The sequence below is a fragment of the Olea europaea genome, chromosome 13, assembly GCF_002742605.1.
Source record: "Olea europaea var. sylvestris chromosome 13, O_europaea_v1, whole genome shotgun sequence".
Taxonomy (NCBI): domain Eukaryota; kingdom Viridiplantae; phylum Streptophyta; class Magnoliopsida; order Lamiales; family Oleaceae; genus Olea; species Olea europaea.
The window spans coordinates 8,397,790-8,420,883 of NC_036249.1; the positions used below are offsets into that span (position 1 = coordinate 8,397,790).

Consider the following 23,094-nt stretch of genomic DNA (forward strand, 5'->3'; position numbering starts at 1 on the left):
TAGTATTTATTTTTCTAAGTAGAATTTGTATCTTATGTCTCTTTTTTTAGAGATTTTCAATAAATCCTTCAACATAGTTTAGACATCCTAAAAAATTTTGTATTTGTTCTTTGGATTTTAATTCATCTGGAAAGCTTTCTATCTTTTTAGATATATGAGTTTGTAATTTTATTCCTTTTCTATCTATTGATAATCCCAGAAAATCTATTTCTTGTTTCTCAATTATAGATTTCTTTTTAAAAAGTACAATTCCTTCTTTTTTGCATTCATTTATGAATTGTAATAAATGATTCCTATGTTCCTTTTTATTATTAGAGCATATTAATATATCATCTATATAAACAATAAGAAAATCATTATACTTTTTGAAAATATTATCAATTTTTCTTTGAAATATTTGTGGTGCATTTTTAAACCAAATGACATAACTAACCATTCATATTTTCCTTGATGTGTACTAAAAGCTGTATATTGTATACTGTCTTCTTCCATTTTTATTTGTCAAAATCCTGATTTACAATCAAATTTGGAATAATATTGTTTTCCTTTTGCAAGATTTATTAGGACTTCTTTATTTGGTAAAAAGCAACCATCAAATTTAGTATATTTATTTAATTCCTTATAGTTTATTACCATTCTAGCTTTTCCTCTAATCTGCTCAAAATATTTCATAACCATAAAAGCTGGACTACTATGAGGTCCATTACTGGGTCTAATTAGCTTTTGTTCTAATAGTTCTTTTATCGGAGTTTTAAATTCTTGCATATCCTGTAAGGTATACATCATTGGTCTAAATCTTATTATAACATTTTCTGATAATTCTATTTTAGCTTTAGGATGATATGATTTCCAAAATAATAATGGGTTTTCTCCATAAATTTTTTCTAATTGTTCTATGATTTTTTCCATACTTATCTCTATTTCTATTTTTAGGATCTTTTTATATGATAGTTTTTTTATTTTTTAATTCATCTTGTACTATTGGTCGTTTTTCCCATTTATCACCATGCTGGGCTGGCTGAACTCTGTAGGGTCTAAACTCTCTTAGTATTTTTAATAGATGTGCACAAGGTATTTGTAACATTATCATGTAATTATTTTGTTTATAACATTGAAATTGTTGGATAAAATCATTTCCTAATAATATATCACATTCTAACTTATTATAATTATATACTTTATTTATTATGACTTGTTTACTACCAAATATTATATTAACTTTTTCAGCACTATCAATTATTTGAGTATCCAGTCACTCATGTTATTTTTATTTTACTGTTTTTACTCCATGATATTATTAAGAAATTTTTAAAAATTGTTATATCACTTCCTGTATCAATTAAGGTACAAGTTGTTACATTTGTTTCTACTATAGTAACTTGTATATAAACTGCTAGTGGAAAACTTATTTGATTATTCATCCACTTCCTATTTTACATAATGTAGTTTGTCCTTTATGAGTTATATATAATCCTTCTCTTTTTATACTATAATCTTCTAATCTATTTAAGAAACTCATTCCTAATAATATATGGGGTTCAATATCCATTCTTTCATCCAAATAACATGGTACTAAAAGATCAATTTCACCTATTTTTATTGGCACCTTTACCTTTAATTCTGTAATATATAGTTGTCCATCAAAATTCCTGTATTCATATGATTATATCTTATAAGTCATTAATCCTTCATTTTTATTTGCAGCCATATGACATTCACCAGCTCCTGTATCTATCAATATATTTGGTCCTTTTATATACCTTCTATCATTGAAATATTTTCCTTCTATTTTCATATTTCCAATAGGTTTTATTTCTTTTATACCACTTGTTTCTCCTAAATATTCTTTTTTATTAGGTAGTCTAAGGCTTTTTGATTTCTTTATCAACCTTCCATTATGAAATGTTATTTTATAATTTTCTTCTTCTCTTAACTCTATTATTTCAGACTTATTTTTAGTTATATTAAATTCATATTCTTCTGGGATAAGATTTATTTGTTTGTTTGGTTCCACTATTTTACTAATATTCTTACATTCCTTATGAATTTCTATATATGGTTTATTAGAATAAATATTCCCATAATTAGAATTAGTAAATGTGTATAATGCTCTATATCTATAGTCATAATTTGATCTCCTAGTTCCATTATATCGGTTCTATGTAATTTGAAATGTAATCCTAAAACTTCATTAAAGTTTTTATCTTTCAATGAGACACAATATTTTGGGTAACAAGTAAATATTAACTTTTGATATGCTAAATTTCCTTCTATAGTTCCTAAATGACCATCTTCCAGATTTATAATTCTTCCATCATGTAAACTTATAGTTAATGGTGAATCTATTCCTTCCCTAAATAAGGATTTAAACATTATTTGTATTCCTACTAAATAAACATATTGGATCTTTTCACTATGTTTTTTACTTATTTTTGATAATAATTCTGATACTGTATTTTTTTGTTAAAATGTTTATTTTATGTGTTCCTTGAGTAGTCCTAACATCTATAGTTTTTTCAATCTTATGGTATTAATTTATTGCTATTCTTTCTCTTCTCCATATTCTATCTAGAATTTCCCATTTTCCTATTTTCAAATCTAAGGATAACTTTTGTATTTTCTTAAATTTATTATTATCAAGAGTTACTTTTAATCCATAACTTTCTATTCCCTCATATTCTTGGATTTCTATATTATTATTTTCTATTTCTTCAATTTCTCTATTCAGATTCTGATCCATAATCTTCTGAATCTGCTTCACTTATAAATACTTCCTGATTATTGTAATGTTCAATATCAGATATTTCACTTAATTCACTTTCTATTTCAAAATAATCCTTTTATAATATTCTCACTTTTTTCTTTGTGCAGTCAGTACTTATATGGCTTATTTCTCCACAATTTCAACACTTACATTGTTTTTTATCTTTCTTATAAGGTTTATTTTTCTGTATATTATTTTTCCTTTTATAATATTTCCTTCCAAGTTTTATGTATTTTTTCTTAAAGTTTTTGTATTTTTTAAACTCTCTGTTTTTATATTTTCTTTTATTTCTTTTTTCAGAATTACATCCATATCTTGTAGGTTTTTTCATATCTTCACAACATATTCTAGTTAATTTTCCTGATTTTTTCAGTAATTGTCTTTGTTGACATATATATGCAAGTCTTTCAAACAAGAATTTTATTCTTCATCTTAATGTTCTAAGTATTCCTATATTTTCTTTAATATATTTTTCAAATTCTATTTTAAAATATATGCCCCATGAACCCGATAATTTATTATAATACATATCTTGATATACTTCTTGATTCTCATTACTATAAAATTGAGTATAATAGTATTCCTTGAATTCACAAGTATATTTTTTAATTTTACACATATCACAAATTGTTAAATTAATTAACTTAACTCTTGCATAATCTTTTTCTCGTATTGCTTCTTCTTCATAATTTCTTAACCAATTTTCTCCTAAGAATTCATCTGCAATATATTCTACTAATCTTTCTATTCCTAGTTTATCTGACTTTATTATTTCTATTTGTACATTTCTTTTTATTAATGATTTTGTATCACTACTAATTCCTTCCCATCAATTTCTAACATTTCCTTCAGAAGATGCAATTAAAAAATCTATTCTCCTTTCGGTATTTTCTCATGTATCATCTTTATTATATAAAAGAATAATATCATTGAGTCTGCTTAAGTTATTAAGGCTTTCTTAGTATCTATTTTGCAATCTAAGTCTAATTTTGTTCCTCCATGGTTAAAAAGTTCATCATAATTATTATTTAATTCAAATCTATTACTATATTTATTTCTTTTGGTCGGTTGTTTATCTCTTATTTTATCATAAAATTGTCTATATGGTTTATTATACATCGGCGCATAACTTTCATCTGGTTCTATTGATTCTTGTTTAGAGGTTCCTACGGGATTATGTCCTCCTCCAGTATTCATTAAGATTTGGTATTCATCATCTATACTTTCTAAACTTAAATGATCAAATTATCTATAAGTAGATCTAATTCTTCATTCATCTTCTTTGTCTTGATTTTCTTCAATTTTTTGTTTACCTAACATTTTTTCTCTAGATTCCTCTTCTTCTATTATTTTAGGTTATATATTTTTTCTAAACTCATCATCCATGCTTCTTGTTTCTATTATTATATTTTTTCTTTCAATATGTTTTTTCCCTATTTTGGTTATTTCTTTTTCTATAAATTTTTTATCTATTCTATTATTTTTTTCTTCATTTTCTTTTAATTTTCTGACTTCAAGTTTCAATATATTTATATCATTTCTTGCTTCTTTTATTTCATTCTTTATTTTCTTGTACATCATTTATTAATGTTCTTATTAAATATTTTAATTCTTCCATATGATCACTGATTGACATTTTCTTTTATCGATTTTTTGATTGACAATAATAAAATGTTATATACTCAACGTTTTTACAATCTCTTATCATTTTATCATACTTTTGTTTTATCACTTCAATATTTGTTAGTTATTTTAATTTTTCATAATATCTTGCTTTTTCTTTATATCTTTCTTATTTTAATTTTAATATTTATTTTTCTTGAGTTTTAGTTATATCTCCAGGTATTAATAATTCATCTAAAATTTTATTATTTATTAATCTTATTCTTCTTAACTTTCTTTCTAAAATATTTTTAGTTTCTTCCATTATATTTTTATGATAATTCAAATATTTCTCTATGGTATAATTCATTTTCAAATACTTCGATAATTATTTCATATGTACGTCTATCTTTGATAACTCCTACAATTAATTTATGTAATATTTGTTCCTTTATTTCTCTAGGTAAATTTCTAGTTACATGTAATGTTATTATTTTTAATTTATTAGGGATAGGGTTGAAAAATATATAACATCCTCTTTCTTCAATACATTGATAATAATTATTTATTTTTATGATTTCCATAATATTTTTTTTTTGAAATTACTATGAAATCTATTTCACTCTGGATTCTTCCTAATATATATATATATATATATTCTTCAAATAATATCTTTTTAATTATTTTTTATTTTAGTTCTAAAGGAAAATTTTTAATTACTCTAAAAATTTCTAATACTTCTTTTATGTCTTTACTATATGTTCAAACTATATTATCTTCTTCTATATTAGAACTATATTTTACCTGATACCTTAATCTATTTTTATAAGTTTCAATAATTTCTAAAATCATAAATTTTATTTATTTTCAATATCTTTTAGGTAATTTATTTTTATATACTTTCTCATGATCTCTCTGGCTCTGATACCAACGGGATGGGTGCTACTATGAGCGAACAAAAATCCAATAATCTAATAATCACAAATCTAATATTCTAAAAATTCTTTTATTTTTGTTTTAGTTAATTTATTTGTTATTAAGCGTATATAAAATCTTAATGTAAGGTTAAAAACTAATTTTTTATATGCTTGTGGTAATCTATTTTTTATTGGTCTTATCATAAATTTTTAAGTAATTCTTCAAAATCTAGTAATGTCTGAGAATTTATAATATCAATATCTATTATCATATCTATGTCTATTCTAAAGGGCATATCGTATTTTGAGATATTTTTCTTCCTTTTTTCTAATTTATCTATGATATCTTGTATATCTTTTATGATTATTGATCGTACAATTTCTTTAGCAAAATTTTCTAATAAGTTTTCTTTTAAACATTTTAATATTTCTTGTGATGCGTATAATTGTTCTCGATATCCTATCTTATCAATTTCTTTTTCAAACTTAATTTCTTTTTTATTTTTAACAACCTTTTTTATATTATATGGTCCTCTCTTATATTTGGATTTTTCCATTTTATAATTATTCATTAATAATTTTTTCAAATTTTTAGAAAAATTAATTGTTAATTTTTTAAGGACTTAAATAGAAGATTTTAATTATGAAGTAGGTTGTTTTTAATATTTGTTTAAGGTTATTTTAGATAGTTTCAAATGTTTGGAAAAGTCAGGGTCATTTTGGAAAATGGCCTCTCCTATTTGGGTCAATTTCATGTATTTCCCCTTTTTTTCCTTCGACATTTCTCATGTGATCAACCATCAATGGAATTACTACTTGTCTATTTGAAAAAAATAAAATAAAATAAATTGAAGAAAATGAAAGCATACACTCGGTTAGAATTTAGAACCTCATTCAAGCATGCTCTAGTATTGGAAAGATTCTTGAGTGGGTCAGATCTAAAAATCAACTAAAAAGTGGTGTAAATTCAAAATTTTGAAGATTTTTTTTTATTTTCATCCACTTGTCTATTTGCAGTATCTTCATCAACATAGACGAAGAGAAATGAGTAAAGTTTGTGGGTTGGCCAAAAGAAAGCCACCCAGGGATGGATCCAGCCACTCGAGTGAGTTTAGGTGGAGCGTCGGACGACCATTGAACAATCGTCCAATATAGCAAAATTGTTTGTTAATATTTAATTAATTTACATTAAAAGAATCTTCAATCAATATATAAATGCTCTAAAATATTAAAATTTATATTCATATGAAGATATAATTTAATACAATCCAAAATAATAAGGAATAAAAATACATTTTTTGAATGTATGATCAAGTTTCAAACTTTTATGAACTTAAACGAGACAAGATAAATTTTATACATAAAGTGTTATTAAATGATAAATACAAGCTTTGAGTTTAGACGAAGCTCATCCAAAATTTTTAAAACGATGAATTTTAGAGATATATTTTACCTCCTAAATGAAAAATGTTTTTCGATCACTTAAAAAAATAAAGATCAGTACTTAAATTGTCCAAATTTGAATTTTAAATTGATAAAGTCTAACAATAAAAGTATATATTTTAAAACAATAATTTAAGTCAATAAATTTTTAAAACAGTAATTTTTAGAGCTATTTTTTACCCTTGAAAAGAAAAGTGTTTTTCAAACTCTAGTACTTAAATTGTCCAAATTTGAATTTTAAAAAATAAATTGATAAAATCTATTGGTAAAATATATATATTATGAAATAATAATTTGAGTTGACAAATTTCTTAAAGAGATTATTTTAGTAATAAAAACTAATAATATAGAATTGTTTAGTTATTATTTATTGTGTTAAAAATTATAAGAATAAGTGGAGGTTAGGAGAATCGAACTTCATGCCTCCCGCATACAAAGCTAACAATTTACCGCTACAACATTTCTGTCCAAGAAAATAAACACTAATTTTATAGATTTATTCAAAAACTATTTATCCCTACTATAAAAAAAAAAGGGTAATCTTGGAGGTACTGTAAAGGCAGTAGTAGATTCTTTCATTTTGTTACACTGTAGTAATTTTTTTTTAAGTGAGAGAGTAAAAACGACGTCGTTTATCTTACATGTTGGATATATTTTTATTACAATATAAAAGAGGCAATTTAAATTTACTGAAATACGTAACTTTCCATACCTCCCACCAACTCTCATCTCTTCACTCTGCGCTCAACCACTCTTATAAGTAAAAATATTAAAAAATAAAAATACTAATAATATGACAAGTAATATTTCTAAAATGTAAAAAGTTACTTGTAAGTAGAAAAAATTACTTAAAGTTATTTTTAAAAAAAAACTTATAATTATAAAAGCTCCTTATAAGTAAAAAATACTAACTTAAATTTTTAAGTAGATATTTAGATATATTTAATTTATTAAATTAAATGTTAAAAAAATTATATAATAAAATATGTAAAAAAATGGATTCATTCCTGTAATACAAATTTTTTATTACCTGTTGTTAATTTGTTCTATATTTTTAGAATAAAACATTCATTTCAATAATAAAATTGTATCATACATCGTCCGATTAATTAATCTCTCTCATTTTTCCTTCGCATCATTAGATTATATACAATAAAAAACATACATGAACTTAAATAAAATTATTGCAATAAGAGTGAAGAGGTAAAAATAAACACCAAATAAAAAAATAAAAAAAAAAGGTCTCTCTGTGACACGTCACCACGACAAAGTCTCTTCGTGTGGTCATCATCAGGGAGAGACACGGAGAGTTGTTTCTCCGTGACACGGAGAGATTATTTCTCCGTAACACGGAGAGCTGCGACACAGTGATATGGTATTGGACTGTTCATCTCTATTTTTTTTCCTTCTCTTTGGCAATCCATTTATGTTTATCTGATTATTATTAGAATCCATCTGGGCTCTTCTTCAATAAGTCTTTCAAATCATTCATCTCCAAGATTCGACCTTTCATTCCTCTCTCTAACCCCGTTCATTTGTCTTGCAGATTACTTCTCTATCCACTTTTTTCTTTCCGCAATCACACTCCACGACATCGATTGTTGGTTTTCAGTTGCCAACGCCAGTCGCCGATTGTCCACGGTAAAGGATCGCCGCTGGTAAGTCCTCCTGCTCCGACCTATCATCCGTTAGAGACATATTGGGACGTTAGAGACCTATCGTGACAAAAATTTATTTTCTGTTTCCTGGATCAATTGTGCAGTAGCTACTGTCACCTGCTTCTTGCCTCTCAATAATGTATTGTTATTTGTTATTATGCAAGTAAAAACAAAAGTTCAAATGCTTAAAAATACAAGTGACTATTCTTTGATGCCGAGGTTCCGACTCCCACCAAAAATCATCCAGCAAGAAATGTATCTGCCTCGAGTTCAGGTTGGCATCTGCTCCATCACAATATCTGGATAATTAATGTAAAAGCCCATTGCATAGTATTTTTCTTAAGGAAACTTATACACGTTTTTTCATGCTCTTGAAGAGGCGCAATGAGCTCAATTGCCACCAAGGAGCAAACAGCCAGCGAAAGATAGTGACAAAAATGCCTTCACTGGTCATCCAGAGAGAAAATCGATATCTGCAGGTGGCCAACCGACCTAAAGTTGGGTCTGAGGAATTGGCTCCATCCGGTAAGTTATCAATGGGATACAACCAAAAGCTTGATATCAATAATGGAAGTGGCTCCATCAAGTAAGTTATGAAGGGATAAGTTGGTCTTTAGGTTTCTTCGAAATCATGCTTACGTATCCTTCATACTTGTTTGCAGTTGTTTGTTGTCCTATTTCTTTTTAATTATGTTTATTTTCCTTTGTCCTCGTGAAACGCACTTGATTTTGGTCTTTAGACTAGAAGTTTGAGGGTTCAAAATAATTCCTCACTGGGACCTTTTGGTCTTTAGACTAAAATTTTCCTTGATTTCTGTTGAAACATATTTTGCACTTGTTGCTGCTGTAAAATATTTTGGAGCTTTCCAATGCCATCCAACATTTTCTCTATCTATTGGTGTGTTGTGTATAATTTTGTTTTATTTCAGTTTCACTGTAGAAGAAATGTTAAGGAATCTGCTTTTCTATTGTTACAGATGCAAGATAATTGGGGCCCATGTTTCTGAAACTAATTTGTAAGTACAATTATGTTGTTTGTGTACTCAATGGCAAGGTATTGTGACACTGAAAAACCGGAGGAAATGATAGCGTTACTCTTAGGTGCTACATATGCAAAATGTGATGTGTGGAAGGAGTTAGCGTCTTGCTTCTTGAGCCTTTGTCAGTTGACAGAAGATAGAATGTTGTTCGTGTAAAATGTGAATTTAAAATGTATATTGGAAGAATGTATTGGATTACGAATCATCTATTATTATTTATTTCAATTCTCAACTACGTAGTTAGTTTCGCTCTTACATTCTTGGCAGTCGTTAATTCTATTGTAATTAATCTTCTTTTCAAGACAAATTAAATCTATCCTATTCCTAATCCGAATTCATATGAATAGAACGCATTCAAATTTATAATTATCTCAAAAATTGCACACGTAATAAATCTTATTCCTAAAATTTATTGTACGTATGTTAATCATCCAGTATTCTAAACATATTGTAAACCTCCCATCGCTACAACAAGCAACTATTTATTTAATTGGTGATCAGACAATCAAATAATAAAATTAAGCATGCAAGATTAATCAACAATTGCAAGAATTTAACTAAATCACGTGTCTTGAATTAAAAATAAATAACGAGTTTCATCTTTATCCAATACATGAGAAAACTTAACCTAGCATAAGATTGGAATTAAATACATAAAATTGGAAAAACATCACCGAGAAATTGATGAAACGTGAATAATTCGACAAATTTGCTTGACTTTTGCGCGAGAGTAACTGGTTGTTTTCTTCTCTTTTACTCCAAACTGCTCCAAATTGCGCGTGTTGTTTATTTATAAAAGTCAGCCTAAGCAGCCGGCTTACCTCCTCTCTCTTCTCTTTTTTTCTTTGCATGTGTGTGTGTATATATATATATATATATATATATATATATATATATATATAGAGAGAGAGAGAGAGAGAGAGAGAGAGAGAGAGAGAGAGATACACTACAGTCGCAACACCCCCCCGCCCCCTCCAATTCTTTCCAAGAATCCCTATTCCCATTAAATTCCAATTACCCACTGCCAGTTAATAAGGGGCCCAATTAGACTGATATTTGCTTTGGGGTCCTCAATTCTTCCATGCAGTGCAAGTCCGTCTTTCTCTTCACTCTTTCGTCGGCTTTTATCATTCAACTTTTATTTAGTTAAGGTTTAGTCCACAAACTTCTATTAATAGCCAATTAATCATTTTCTTTCCCCATTGCTTCAAAACGGGTCCTTCACTAAAAACAAAAGAAAATTAACTTAAGCTAAATATAAATTAATAATTTGACGACTTAAAAGTTTAATAATGTGATATAAATACATAAATTGCGCTCATCAAATGCCACCAAACTTAAACCTTTGTTCGTCCTCAAACAAAAATATACCTTAAATAACAATAAACACACAAACATGCAAAAATATTTAGTTAGACGTTTAGTTTTTTACCTCAAGATTTGAAATCAAGGCATTAAATCTACAAACTGCTTCAAAATCACAATACCAAACTAATATCCACTTTACCAATGTAAAACTGACGTGTTGGTGTGAAGAACTAAGTTGACAGTAATGAATTCACAAGTTGTTCCAATTTTCGACCCTCCTTGGTCAAATATATCCTTTCATCTCTCTCAAAATTCACACACTCCCAAATTTATTCTTCTTTACTCTTTTTTCAGTGTGTGATCTAAGATTGAATTTTTTTTTTTTATTACTATCCCTACCCTCTCTAATTTAGGTAGACGTTACTAGTTGCAAGTCAACACATTAATGAACAAGGATTCTTCAGTTATTGATTACTTCGACTGTCAAGACTCAACTTAGGCTAATTATCCTTCATCGAAAATCAAATTCACTCGAACAAGTGTTGGGACTTAATAAGACAATAAGTGCTTTTGCTTTTTTGATGCACTTGCCTTTTTTTTTTTTTTTTGGCAATCCCCTTTAATCTTTCTAGAGACCCATGTAACAGGCTTTAGGTCGATAACTCCCAAATAAAATGATTTTAGGGCACCAGGTTTTCGAATACCCTTATAGGCTTAATAACCCGAGTCAAAAAGATTTCGAAGAGAACAATTTTTTTTGGACAACTTCATCTCTGATTGCTTTTTAAGTTATTCCTGTAACGAGCTTTAGGCCGATGACTCGCAAATCAGATAACTTTAAGGTATCAAATTTTCAAATACCCTCACAGGTTTAATTGCTCGAGTCATAAAAGTTTCAAAGAGAAATTTTAAATTTCAAAATGTATGCATTGATTAGTGCAATGAGCCTTATCACACACCTACTCAAGCAAATCGACATCCAATTTAAGACTTTCACCCAATTTTATCATGTTAATCTCAGACAATCCATACAAACTTTTCACACAAGGAATCCACATTCACATCCATATTTTCCTACAACAGTAAGATCTCCCCAAATTGTGCTAAAGTTGGTCTAAGGATAATTAATTAGTATGGTTTAGGTAAAGCATCTATATCCAGCTAAATCAATCTATCAAATGTATGAATCAATTCATTTCATCATAATGTCAAGCTCAGGTCTAGTGCATGTATAATATCAAGTTTTGCAAGTTTAAGTTTCAACCGGTCTAGCATGCATCCTATCTACAGTTTTAACGATTTTATTATTATTATTATTATTATTATTATTATTATTATTATTATTATTATTATTATTATTATTATTATTATTATCATCACACAAAAACAAATACACAAACAATATGAAAATCGAAAACATTAAAATTTTTCCCACCCCCCAACTTAAACCCGACACTGTTCTCAATCTCCTAAAACATAATGAAGAATGTGGGGGGACAGGGAAGAATAGGGCAAAGGTACTCCCTGAATTTTTCTGTTGAGCGTGGAAGACTATGGGTGATGGCCGGATAATGTTCCTCATCATGTTTTTCCTTGGTCTATGTTGGTTTGAGTGTTCCACGATGTCATGTTCCTGTATATGGCAATCAAATCAAACATTAGAGATCAAATAATCTGTAACAGGTGTTACTTAGCCCAAACACTTGAGATAACTAACATTAAACTTAAAGGTCTAAGCGAAAACATGATAGGATGAAGATACCCTCTAAATTTAAACGTGTCTAAATCTAATGCAAATAATAATCAAAACAAGTCTATATGCAATGCGATGTAGAAAGAAAAATAAATAAATGGTAATGAAATTGGGTTGCCTCCCAATAAGCATTTAATTTATAGTCTTTAGCTAGACTTTGTTGTTTTGGCTATTCATGATGGCTTGAAGAGAGAATTTTCGGCTTTGCATTTTATGCACTGATTGCACTTCTTTCTTTCATCTTTCACCCTCCACACAATTAAATTTTCATCGCTGTCCCTACCAACAATTCAACCTTCATTTGGCTTGCTTTGGTAGCTCTCCCAATGATCAACTCGTTGGCAATCCTCAAAGTATGATGGTTGCTTGATTGGATTCTCCATGGTGAAGCTTTGTTACTTATTCTCCACCCTCAAGACAATCTCATTAGCATCAAAAATCTAGCAAGGCTCAGTTTGTATACAAGGACGGCCTTTCTAGAATTATTAGCATCTGAGATGCCTCTTCAATTCGAGGATGATGAAATCAATTGGAAAAATAAACTCCCCCGCCTTGATAAGAATTCTTTGACTATTTCGTAAGGGTGTTTCAATGATCGGTTCGCCAGTTGAAGGATAATAGATGCCATCTTAGGATCTCCTAATCCTAGTTTCCTATAAAGAGGTAAGGGAATTAAATTAATACTCGCTCCCGAATCAATTAAACAATTTATATTATTTAAATTTCCTATGGAGCAAGGTAGAGTGAAACTCCCTAGATATTTAAGTTTGGGAGAGATCCCGTGCTGGATGATGGCGCTGTACTCTTTAGATAGTGTTATTGTTTCATGTTCGGGTATTTTCCTCTTTTTAGTCAACATCTCCTTCAAAAATTTAGAATAGTTTGGTATTTGAATGATAGTGTCAGTGAATGGGATGTTGACATGCAACTTTTTGAAGACCTCTAGGAATTTCATAGCTCGCTTCTCCAAGTTGGTTCTTTGCAACTTTTGAGGAAAAGGGACCAAAGGTGTCAGTGTAGTGTCAAGAACATTTGCTTTAAGCTGTGGACTATTTGAAACTATATTTTGATCATTTTCTGTTGCTTCTTCAGACTGCTCCATCGGTTCTTCCCGGGTGGTAGGTATTTGATTCTCCTCAGTCCCCTTCTTTTTCATTGCGATTTCTGGCAGCTGAACTCTGCTTCTCGTTGTGATAGCTTGAACTTGTTCTTTTTTAGGAGGTCTTCGAAGACTTTGAGAGAATGGGATAGGCGGCACATAAGCTCGAACAGGTGTAGTAGGCTTGATCAATAGTTGCATAATTCACAGCTTCAACTGCTAATACCTGCTGCTTTGGGTTCTTTTCTGTATCGCTTGGTAGAGTATCTTGGGCTATTAGCTAATGCACCTGCTATCTATCTTACCTGTTTCTCTAAGTTATGTATAGAGGCTTGCTGATTCTGTATCACTGTCTCAGTCTTGGTGACATACTTGATAAGTAGATCCTCCAATGATTACCTCTTTTCTTCTTGTTGCTGAATCGCTGCTGGATTACCCCTCATTTGATTTACTTGATCTGAATTATCAACCCACACGTAGTTAGGATGCTTGTTCAAATGGATGGTAGTTGTATGGGTAAGGTCCATTTTACCTCTGATAGTTCTATGCATAACTGGCCTCTATTGGCTGACTTATGTGAGTAGAAGCCAAAGGGCAACTTGCAGTAATGTGATTTGCCCCACAACCAACACATTTCAGAGCTGAAGTTTGTACCATATTCATAGAATGGGTCAAAGCGTCGAGCTTTCTAGTTATTGCCTCCATCTGTGCTGTTAATGCTATCACTACATCCACATCATATATACCAGTTGTTTTACTCTGGACTTTTCTATCGCTTGGCCACATCGATTGATTTTTTGCGATTCGCTCAAAAAGTTCCAAGGCATTATCCAACGGAATATCCAATATCGACCCTTCTGCAGAAGCATCTGCGATGTTGCAAAATTCAGGTCTCAAGCCTGAATAGAATATGCTGATTTTTTATTCTTTAGGAATATTGAGAGTAGGGCATTTCCTGAAATACTCTTTGAATCTTTCCCATACTTCTGGAGAGCTCTCGAGATCCTTTTGCTTGAAAGTATGGACTTCATTTCGGACATGATGGACTCAAGATGGCAGAAAAAATTTCAATGTGAACTTCTACACCATGTTGTTCCATGAAACAATGCTCCCTGGAATTAGAAAATTTAATCATTCCTGCATGCTCTCCTTTAACATGTGAGTAAATAGGTGCATTCGAAAGGCATCCATAGACATTCCTTCATGGCTGATCATATCGTAGAGCATCAAGAAAGCCTGAATATGTTCATAAGGATTTTCGGTTGATCTCCCACAGAACCTGATATCTTCATGATTCTCGAATAAGTTGATAACATCAGATCTAATATGGAAGTTGGCCCATCCAAAAGGTGGATAGATAATAGCCGATCGCACAGGGGCTAGCACTGGATTTACAAAATCTCTCACTAAAACTTCTCCATGATTTGCGACTGCCCTCAGCAGATCTGGCTGCATTGGCTGAGGTAGTGGCAAAGGGTTCTGAGCTTGTTCTGATGTTGGTTTTCTATCATATCTCTCGCCTGTCTCTGCTATCTTTTTCACTGTCTAAAAATTCTTTCGATTTCGAGATTTATTGGAAGAAGCTCGATCTCGTCAGAATTTTGCATAAACTATGATTTCCTGAAAAGAGTAAAACAAGAGGCTTAGATTGTTCAATGAATAGCCTTAAACAAATAAAGTAAAGAAAAAAAGGAGAAAGAATAAAAACTTCAAATCTAAAAATAACTAATAAACTCAAATTAAATAAATTATTCCCCGGCACGGCATCAAAACTTGTTCGTGTGAAACCTTCAAGCGTACAGGATCGTTGACAAGTAATAGATTTAGTGAGTTAGAGTATCGTCCCATGAGGAATAAAATTTAATTGAGTATACTAGTTCTTAATTAGATTCAAAGCGAACAAATTAAAAGTGATTTTTTGTGATTTTTAATTATTCTAATTTAATCTATGAAAACATATAAAATGCGAATTTAAAATGTATATGGGAAGAGTGTATTGGATTATGAATCTACCTCTTATTATCTATTCCAATTCTCGACTACGTAGCTAGTTTCACTCTTGCATTCTTGACAATCGATAATTCTATTGTAATTAATCTTTCTTTTCAAGACAAATTAAATCTATCTTATTCACGACCCGATCATATTTCTAGTCTGAATTCATATGAATAGAACGCATTCAATTTCATAATTATCTCAAAGATTGCACATGTAATAAATCTTATTCCTAAAATTTATTGCACGTATGTTAATCATGCAGTGTTCTAAACCTATTGTGAAACTCCCATCACTACAATAAACAACTATATATTTAATTGGTGATCAGACAATCAAATAATAAAATTAAGCATGCAATATTAATCAACAATTGCAAGAATTTAACTAAACCACGTGTCTTAAATTAAAAATAAATAATAATGGATTTCATTTTCATCCAATACATGAGAAAACCTAGCCTAGTATAAGATTGGAATTACATACATAAAATTGAAAAAACATCATCGAGAAATTGATGAAACGTGATTAATTCCACAAATTTACTCGGCTTTTGCGCGAGTGTAACCGATTGTTTTCTTCTCTTTTACTCCAAACTGCTCCAAATTGTGTTTGTTGTTTATTTATAAAATTCAGCCCAAGCAGCTGGCAATTACCTCCTCTCTCTCCTCTCTTTCTTTGCGTGCGTGTGTATGTAGAGAGAGAGAGAGAGACTACATCCATAAACCCCCCGTTGTGGAAATTACAAGAGCTAAGTGTTTTCAAGATCACATTTCATAATTAAGAAATACAAGATTTTATTTCAAAAATCAGATGTAATTAAATTTTTAAATAATAATAATAATAATAATAATAATAATAATAATAATAATAATAATAATAAATCCACACTTCCCCATAAACCAAATTCAATTATTTCCCAAAACCTAAAAATTATTCCACCCTCTTCTCCCTCTCTTGCGCCGCCGCCGACAGCCATTCTCCTCTCTTGTGTTGTCGTCGTAAACCTAAAATCATATCACCCTCCTCTCTCTCTCTCTCTCTCTCTCTCTCTCTCTCTTCAATTTGGCTGTGTTGTGATGTTGGTACAGTGCTGCGGTACTAGGGGTGGTCTCAAGAAGCCATCGTCGGAGAGCGTCATTGGCGGCGCTATTGTCGGATCTGTTGATGCTGTTGTGCGTCTTTCCTCTTGCTCCATCGTGATCTATTTTTTCTGCATTTTGTTGGCTGATGGTTTTTTGTGTGATTTTGTTGTGTTGTGATTGGGTGCAATGGTACGATGCTGTGGGTGGTGGTGTGTGGTGTGCGTGGTGGAGGTGTGCGATGCGAGGTGGTGGTGGTACACAATGAGGAGTTTATAACCAGTTATTTCGACGGCCATGGTGGTGCAGGTGATAGTGTTTGGCGTTGGTGCAGCAATGGTGTAAATGGTGGTGCAGATGATAGTTTTGGCGGTGGTGGAGAGGGTGGTTGTGGTGGTCACAATGGTACAGTTTGTTTGAGATGGTGAGGTTGTGGTGGTTGATGTTGGCTGTTGTTAGGTGGCGGTGGTCTGCCAGAGAAGTGGTCACAAATCATTTGGTTGGCTACAACCACTAAATTGATTAATGTGTGACAAATACATATTATGTGACCAATGTCAATAAAAAATGTGCGGCCTAAAAATGTGTTCAATTGTGACAAATAAGTTGGTAATTTGTGACTTAAATTAATTTGTGACTCATTAATTTGATAAATTTGTGATCGAGAAATAAGTTTGTGACCCATAAATTTGTAATTTGTGACGAAAGTCTGTTTGTGACCACTTAATTCGATAGTTTGTGACCAATTTATATAAAATTGTGGCCATATTATATATAATTAATAACATATATTTTTAATTAATTATTTTATAAATAAAATTTAATTGATATCTGATTTTTAAAATTTTAAACATTGATTCTTAGTTTTGAAATTAGTTATACTTATTCTCTTAGATATGAAATTTTTCCATTCCAATTACCTATTGCTAGTCAATAAGGGGCCCAATTAGACTGATATTTGCTTTGGGGTCCTCAATTCTTTCATGCAATGCAAGTTCATCATTCTCTTCACTCTTTCGTCTACTTTTATCCTTCAACTTTTATTTAGTTAAGGTTTAGTCTACAAACTTCTATTTAATAGCCAATTGATCATTTTCTTACCCAATTGCTTCAAAATGGGTCATTTACTAAAAACAAAAGAAAATTAACTTAAGTTAAATAGAAATTAATAATTTGACGACTTAAAAGTTAAATAATATGGTATAAATAAATACACAAATTTCGCTCATCAAATGTGCGACAATGGGCAAAATCAAATTTATGTGGATCCTTCTAACAAGATTGGGTAGTAAGGTGAAAAACATCTCTAGATCTAAGCCCAACTAGAATTAATAGACTAATTAATTCTAGTTTTGGCGATGGTGGAGAGGGTGGTTGTGGTGGTCACAATGGTATAGTTTGTTTGGCGTTGGTGAAGCAATGGTGTAAATGGTGGTGCAGATGATAGTTTTGGCGGTGGTGGAGAGGGTGGTTGTGGTGGTCACAATGGTACAGTTTGTTAGAGATGGTGAGGTTGGTGGTGGTTGATGTTGGCTGTCGTTAGGTGGCGGTCGTCTGCCAGAGGAGTGGTCACAAATCATTTGGTTGACTACAACCAATAAATTGATTAATGTATGACAAATACATATTATGTGACCAATGTCAATAAAAAATGTGCGGTTTAAAATTGTGTTAAATTGTGACAAATAAGTTGGTAATTTGTGACTTAAATTAATTTGTGACTCATTAATTTGATAAATTTGTGATCGAGAAATAAGTTTGTGACCCATAAATTTGTAATTTGTGACGAAAGTCCGTTTGAGACCACTTAATCCGATAGTTTGTGACCAATTTATATAAAATTGTGACCATATTATATATAATTAATAACATATGTTTTTAATTAATTATTTTATAAATAAAATTTAATTTATATCTGATTTTTGAAATTTTAAACATTGTTTCTTAATTTTGAAATTAGCTATACTTATTCTCTTAAATATGAAAATTTTCCATTCCAATTACCTACTGCTAGTCAATAAGGGGCCCAATTAGACTGATATTTGCTTTGGGGTCCTCAATTCTTTCATGCAATGCAAGTTCATCATTCTCTTCACTCTTTCGTCTACTTTTATCCTTCAACTTTTATTTAGTTAAGATTTAGTCCACAAACTTCTATTTAATAGCCAATTGATCATTTTCTTACCCAATAGCTTCAAAACGAGTCCTTTACTAAAAACAAAAGAAAATTAACCTAAATTAAATAGAAATTAATAATTTGACGACTTAAAAGTTTAATAATATGGTATAAATAAATACATAAAATTGCGCTCATCAAATGTGCGACAATGGGCAAAATCAAATTTATGTGGATCCTTCTAACAAGATTGGGCAGTAAGGTGAAAAACATCTCTAGATCTAAGCCCAACTAGAATTAATAGACTAATTAAATACTTACCTGTATAGTCTTAACAAATTTTTTTACACCTCATGAAACGTCATTGCCGGATTCTCGGACCTCCGTTGCTCCACATCCGCTCTCAATTCCCACACCCAGAACACAATCTTACTCACAATTCCAAAGTCCACTTCAAAAATCAACATGAGTACTTAATTTGGTAATTTTAGACGAAATTACTGCAGAATAATTTGTGGGTTCGAGTAATATTCAGAGCTAAGCATATGAAGGTGATAAATGAGGAATCAAGTCAACTGTTAGTCAGTGTGTAATTGAAGCAATTTTGGGAAAATGATGTAGTGTAGTAGTATTGTATTGCATGACAAGAAGAATAAAGTGGCATTTGTATTTATTGTGGGCAGGGAAAATGAGAAAGGCAGTTGAAATGGACCTACATTTTTTTATGACTATGGAGACTCGTCATTTTCAGGCCACTGGCTCAACCTTTCCTGGTGTTTCGATTTACATTGATGACGTGTTGTTGGTCTGGTTTGGGTGGGGTGGGGTGTTGGACTTTGGTAAGTGAAGATCTTATAGCTTCGTGAATAAGAACTTTTGGCTTCAAGAAGTGTTGTATGTTGAATCAGAGATGTGATTTCCTGCTTACACTAATATCAAAATACATGGAAGTCAAATTAACCAAAGGCTTTGTTATGTGGTTAAGAATAATTTTCTAGATGACATCTAATATAAATAAATTACTCAAATAAAGAAGTTCAATGAGCACTCGAAACGACATGAAAAACTTTTAAGGTTGATACAGTATTGGTATGGAGTTTGGTTTAAGGTTTCTTTGCGAAAAAGGATTTGGGGATGTTGCTAGCTTCTAGGATTTGCAGTAAAATTGGCACGGGAAGCAAAGGAAGTTGCTGCAAATGTCTATGTTGCAATGCGATATTGGCACCCATTGACTAAGGAACCTATTCAACAGGCATGTTACAAGAGTTGAAACAAAATATGCTTTCACACGTGCTCATTCTTTATTTATATCTCTACATTTGGAAGCATTCTAAGTAGATTCTATATTTTCTCCACTTACAGATGGTGTTTTGCAAGAAACAATTCACATTTTTTATTGCTAATATAAGTGAACAAAAAAAAGAATATGCATCAAGACATTACATGACATTGTAGGTAAAAAGAAAAAGCTACTCCATCTCGTTCTCCAATTTATCGTTTTTGGTGCAAAGTTTTTGTCGTGTTTGTTGCAGGGGAGAGGATACATCCTTTACAGATAGATATAGACTAGCGATCAGCCTTTCGTTGGCAACTACTACTTTACTAAAGAAGCAAATTCAATATCGGTATTCTCATGGAATAGGTCAAATTGTCAGTTACTAATATTTAGAAAGGGTGACTTTGTTTTATATGTGTTCTAAATACACATGATGTCTTTAATTTTATTTTTTAGTGCGTTTCTTTGTACAGTAATATTAGCTTTTGAAATTATCACCTTGTTGGATAGAGTATTGTCGAGGCAATAATATGCTCTCAAAACTCTTGAATAATGCGATAAATCTTCAACAATTTTTTCTCATTTTTTTTTAACATCTACAATTTCTACACTAATAAAAACACAATAGATACAAAATTTGTGCAATGCACATGTCAACGACTAGTTATGTTAAAAATTTAAAAGACAAAGTGGAGGTGAGAGGAATCGATCTCCATGCCTATCATTTGCGAAACAAGGGCCCCACCATTTAAGGAAAAACCACTTTACTGTGAGTGAAGTAAAGTTAAAACATTTTTATTTGTAACACTTCATTTATATGTAAATTTTTTTGTGGGCTGTGCCAGCACGAGAGGCCGTGCTGACTCACCAGGTGCTAGCTCCATCCCTGAAGCCACCCATTACATTGATTATTACATAGATAATTGAAAACTTGAGTTGACATGTTCGCAACATAATATCAATGAGATATTTTCTATATGATGCACGCATTTCTTAATGTTATAAATAACAATTTTATTTAGCACTACTGGAATTACAAAATCAGTCTAGATGTCACTAAATATCATTAAACGAAAGGTATAATTAAATAAATTACATAATTCCACATTTAAATAAATTTATCGTATAATGTCACATAAACTAGTGCTCTAGCAAATCTGATATTAAATAGCATTATTCTAATAAATATGCTCCATTATATACAAAGTTCTAGCCAACGCATCGAAGTATTTATAGGAAATTTGACAATCTCGAAATTAACAAATCAGTAATTCCAATGAATACCGATTTCAATCGAATACTTATAAAAAAAGACATGCCAAATTATTTTAATTTTGAAAACTTGTGATTATGCGAATTCATAAATTCTTACCCCGATTGTCTCCTTTTTTCAATAAACTTATCTTTGTGATAAATAAATCTAATACATAAAAGTACATAAATCAAATGAGAATACATAGAGAAGATCCCACCAAAATTGTCTCCTTTGTTAATCCAACGTACAACTTACCTTTATAAATATATACTTGCAGCCTTCATTCATTAATCCTCTCTACATAAACTTGCAGCCTCCATTCATTAATTCTCTCTCTCTCTTTTCTTTCATAAAAACATGGCGTTGGCACTTGGCTCCTCAAATTCGTTTATCAATGTAAAAGATAATCAAGGTTTAAAATATCGCCACGATTTTTCTAGCATGGTAAGTTTTGCTCAAACTAAGCCGTGGTCGTGCCAGCTCCATGCAAAGAATTCAATGCATGAACCGACTCGATTTTCATTGTTACAAGGAAGTGAAAATGAGAAAAGAGAGAAACTTCATGAGCTAGTAGCCCCTCATAGCCATCATGGTTTGAGAGTACCGGTTTTTGTCATGCTACCACTTGATACCATATCAAGTATTAGGGGGAATTTGAACAAAGCGAGGGCGGCGTATGCTAGCTTATTCAAGTTGAAAAATGCAGGAGTCGAGGGAGTCATGGTTGACACGTGGTGGGGATAGGTGGAGACAGATGGAACATTGAAATATAGTTCGGAAGGGTATGCTAAGCTTGTAAAGATGGTGCAAAAGCTTGGTTTGAAACTTCAAGTTGTTATTGTAAGGATTTTTTAATCAATAGATGGACTTATATGTGTGAATAATTGTGTGTTAAATTAAAGGCTATCGAATTCGGTTGAGCCCAATTAAAGTGATCTAATAAGGTTTCGATTTTGGGATTTAATGTATCCAATTAAAGTATGGGTTTAAATATGTGTGGAGACCGGACCCAAGTCTTAATTCTATGATGGGCCGAATTAGGTCAAAGGGCGTCCCTATATAAATAGGTTATGGTCCCCAGATCACACACACGTATTATTCATTCTCTACTGCATCCCATCATAGAGAGGAAAAGGAGACTGCGTGTAAATTTAGAAGATTATACCGCAAAACTCATTATTGCATTAACCATGTCTGATTCAGGTACGCTCCCGCTTTAATTCTTGTATTTCTTGATGATTTAACATGAAAGATCCGGTAATTTAAAGCATTAAATTATCCTTCAAGTGGTATCAGAGCCTATTCATGTTGAATCATTGGGGATCGAATAATTTAATTAGGTTCTTGTAATATTTTATAAAGTTTTCAGATTTGATGATTTATGATTTATATTTTGTTGAATTTGAAAACTTTTGCGGTATAATTTTTGTTATTTTCGAAATTCGGATTAATGGTTAAGAAAAAATTCAGATTTGGATTTTGATTTTGGTGATTCAGATTTCAGTAAAGATTTAAAAAAAATTAATATATTCCGGCAGCGGCGCCACGCTCAGCACTGCTGCGTGAGCCGGTGCCGTTACTCCGGGCGGAGTCGGAGTGCGCCGCCACCAGAAAGAAGGAGAAGAAAAATTTCTGTAAGTTTTTTTTTCTTTCAGTTTTCTGGATTTTTTGGGGCGAGGGCCTCTTCTGTAAATTAGATGATTTGAGGCCCCTGGATGCAATTAGGGTTAGGGTTATAAAATTAAGGTTTCAGTCCCTAACCTTTAAGTTATATTAAGTTTTGGGC

General features: G+C 31.0%; 2 protein-coding genes across 2 annotated transcripts; both read left to right on the forward strand.

Moving 5' to 3' along the window:
• The first annotated feature begins 8,089 nt into the window (after window positions 1–8,089).
• LOC111408201 lies at window positions 8,090–9,623 on the forward strand. The gene is made up of 2 exons (XM_023037997.1): window positions 8,090–8,658; window positions 8,762–9,623. The coding sequence occupies exons 1-2, from the start codon at window positions 8,542–8,544 to the stop codon at window positions 8,972–8,974; spliced, it is 330 nt and encodes a 109-aa protein (XP_022893765.1). The 5' UTR covers window positions 8,090–8,541; the 3' UTR covers window positions 8,975–9,623.
• A 12,042-nt stretch (window positions 9,624–21,665) lies between these two features.
• On the forward strand, window positions 21,666–22,052 carry LOC111408403 (beta-amylase 3, chloroplastic-like). Its single transcript, XM_023038169.1, has one exon. The coding sequence runs from the start codon at window positions 21,666–21,668 to the stop codon at window positions 22,050–22,052; it is 387 nt and encodes a 128-aa protein (XP_022893937.1).
• Window positions 22,053–23,094: the final 1,042 nt, after the last annotated feature.

What these genes read in the sequence shown, in the direction of transcription:
- LOC111408201 (XM_023037997.1), top strand. Translation starts at nt 8,542, where the DNA reads ATGCAAGTAAAAACAAAAGTTCAAATGCTTAAAAATACAAGTGACTAT. An exon ending in TGTATCTGCCTCGAGTTCAG is followed by an intron (nt 8,659 to 8,761) that starts GTTGGCATCTGC and finishes ATGCTCTTGAAG; the next exon opens with AGGCGCAATGAGCTCAATTG.
- LOC111408403 (XM_023038169.1), top strand. Translation starts at nt 21,666, where the DNA reads ATGGCGTTGGCACTTGGCTCCTCAAATTCGTTTATCAATGTAAAAGAT.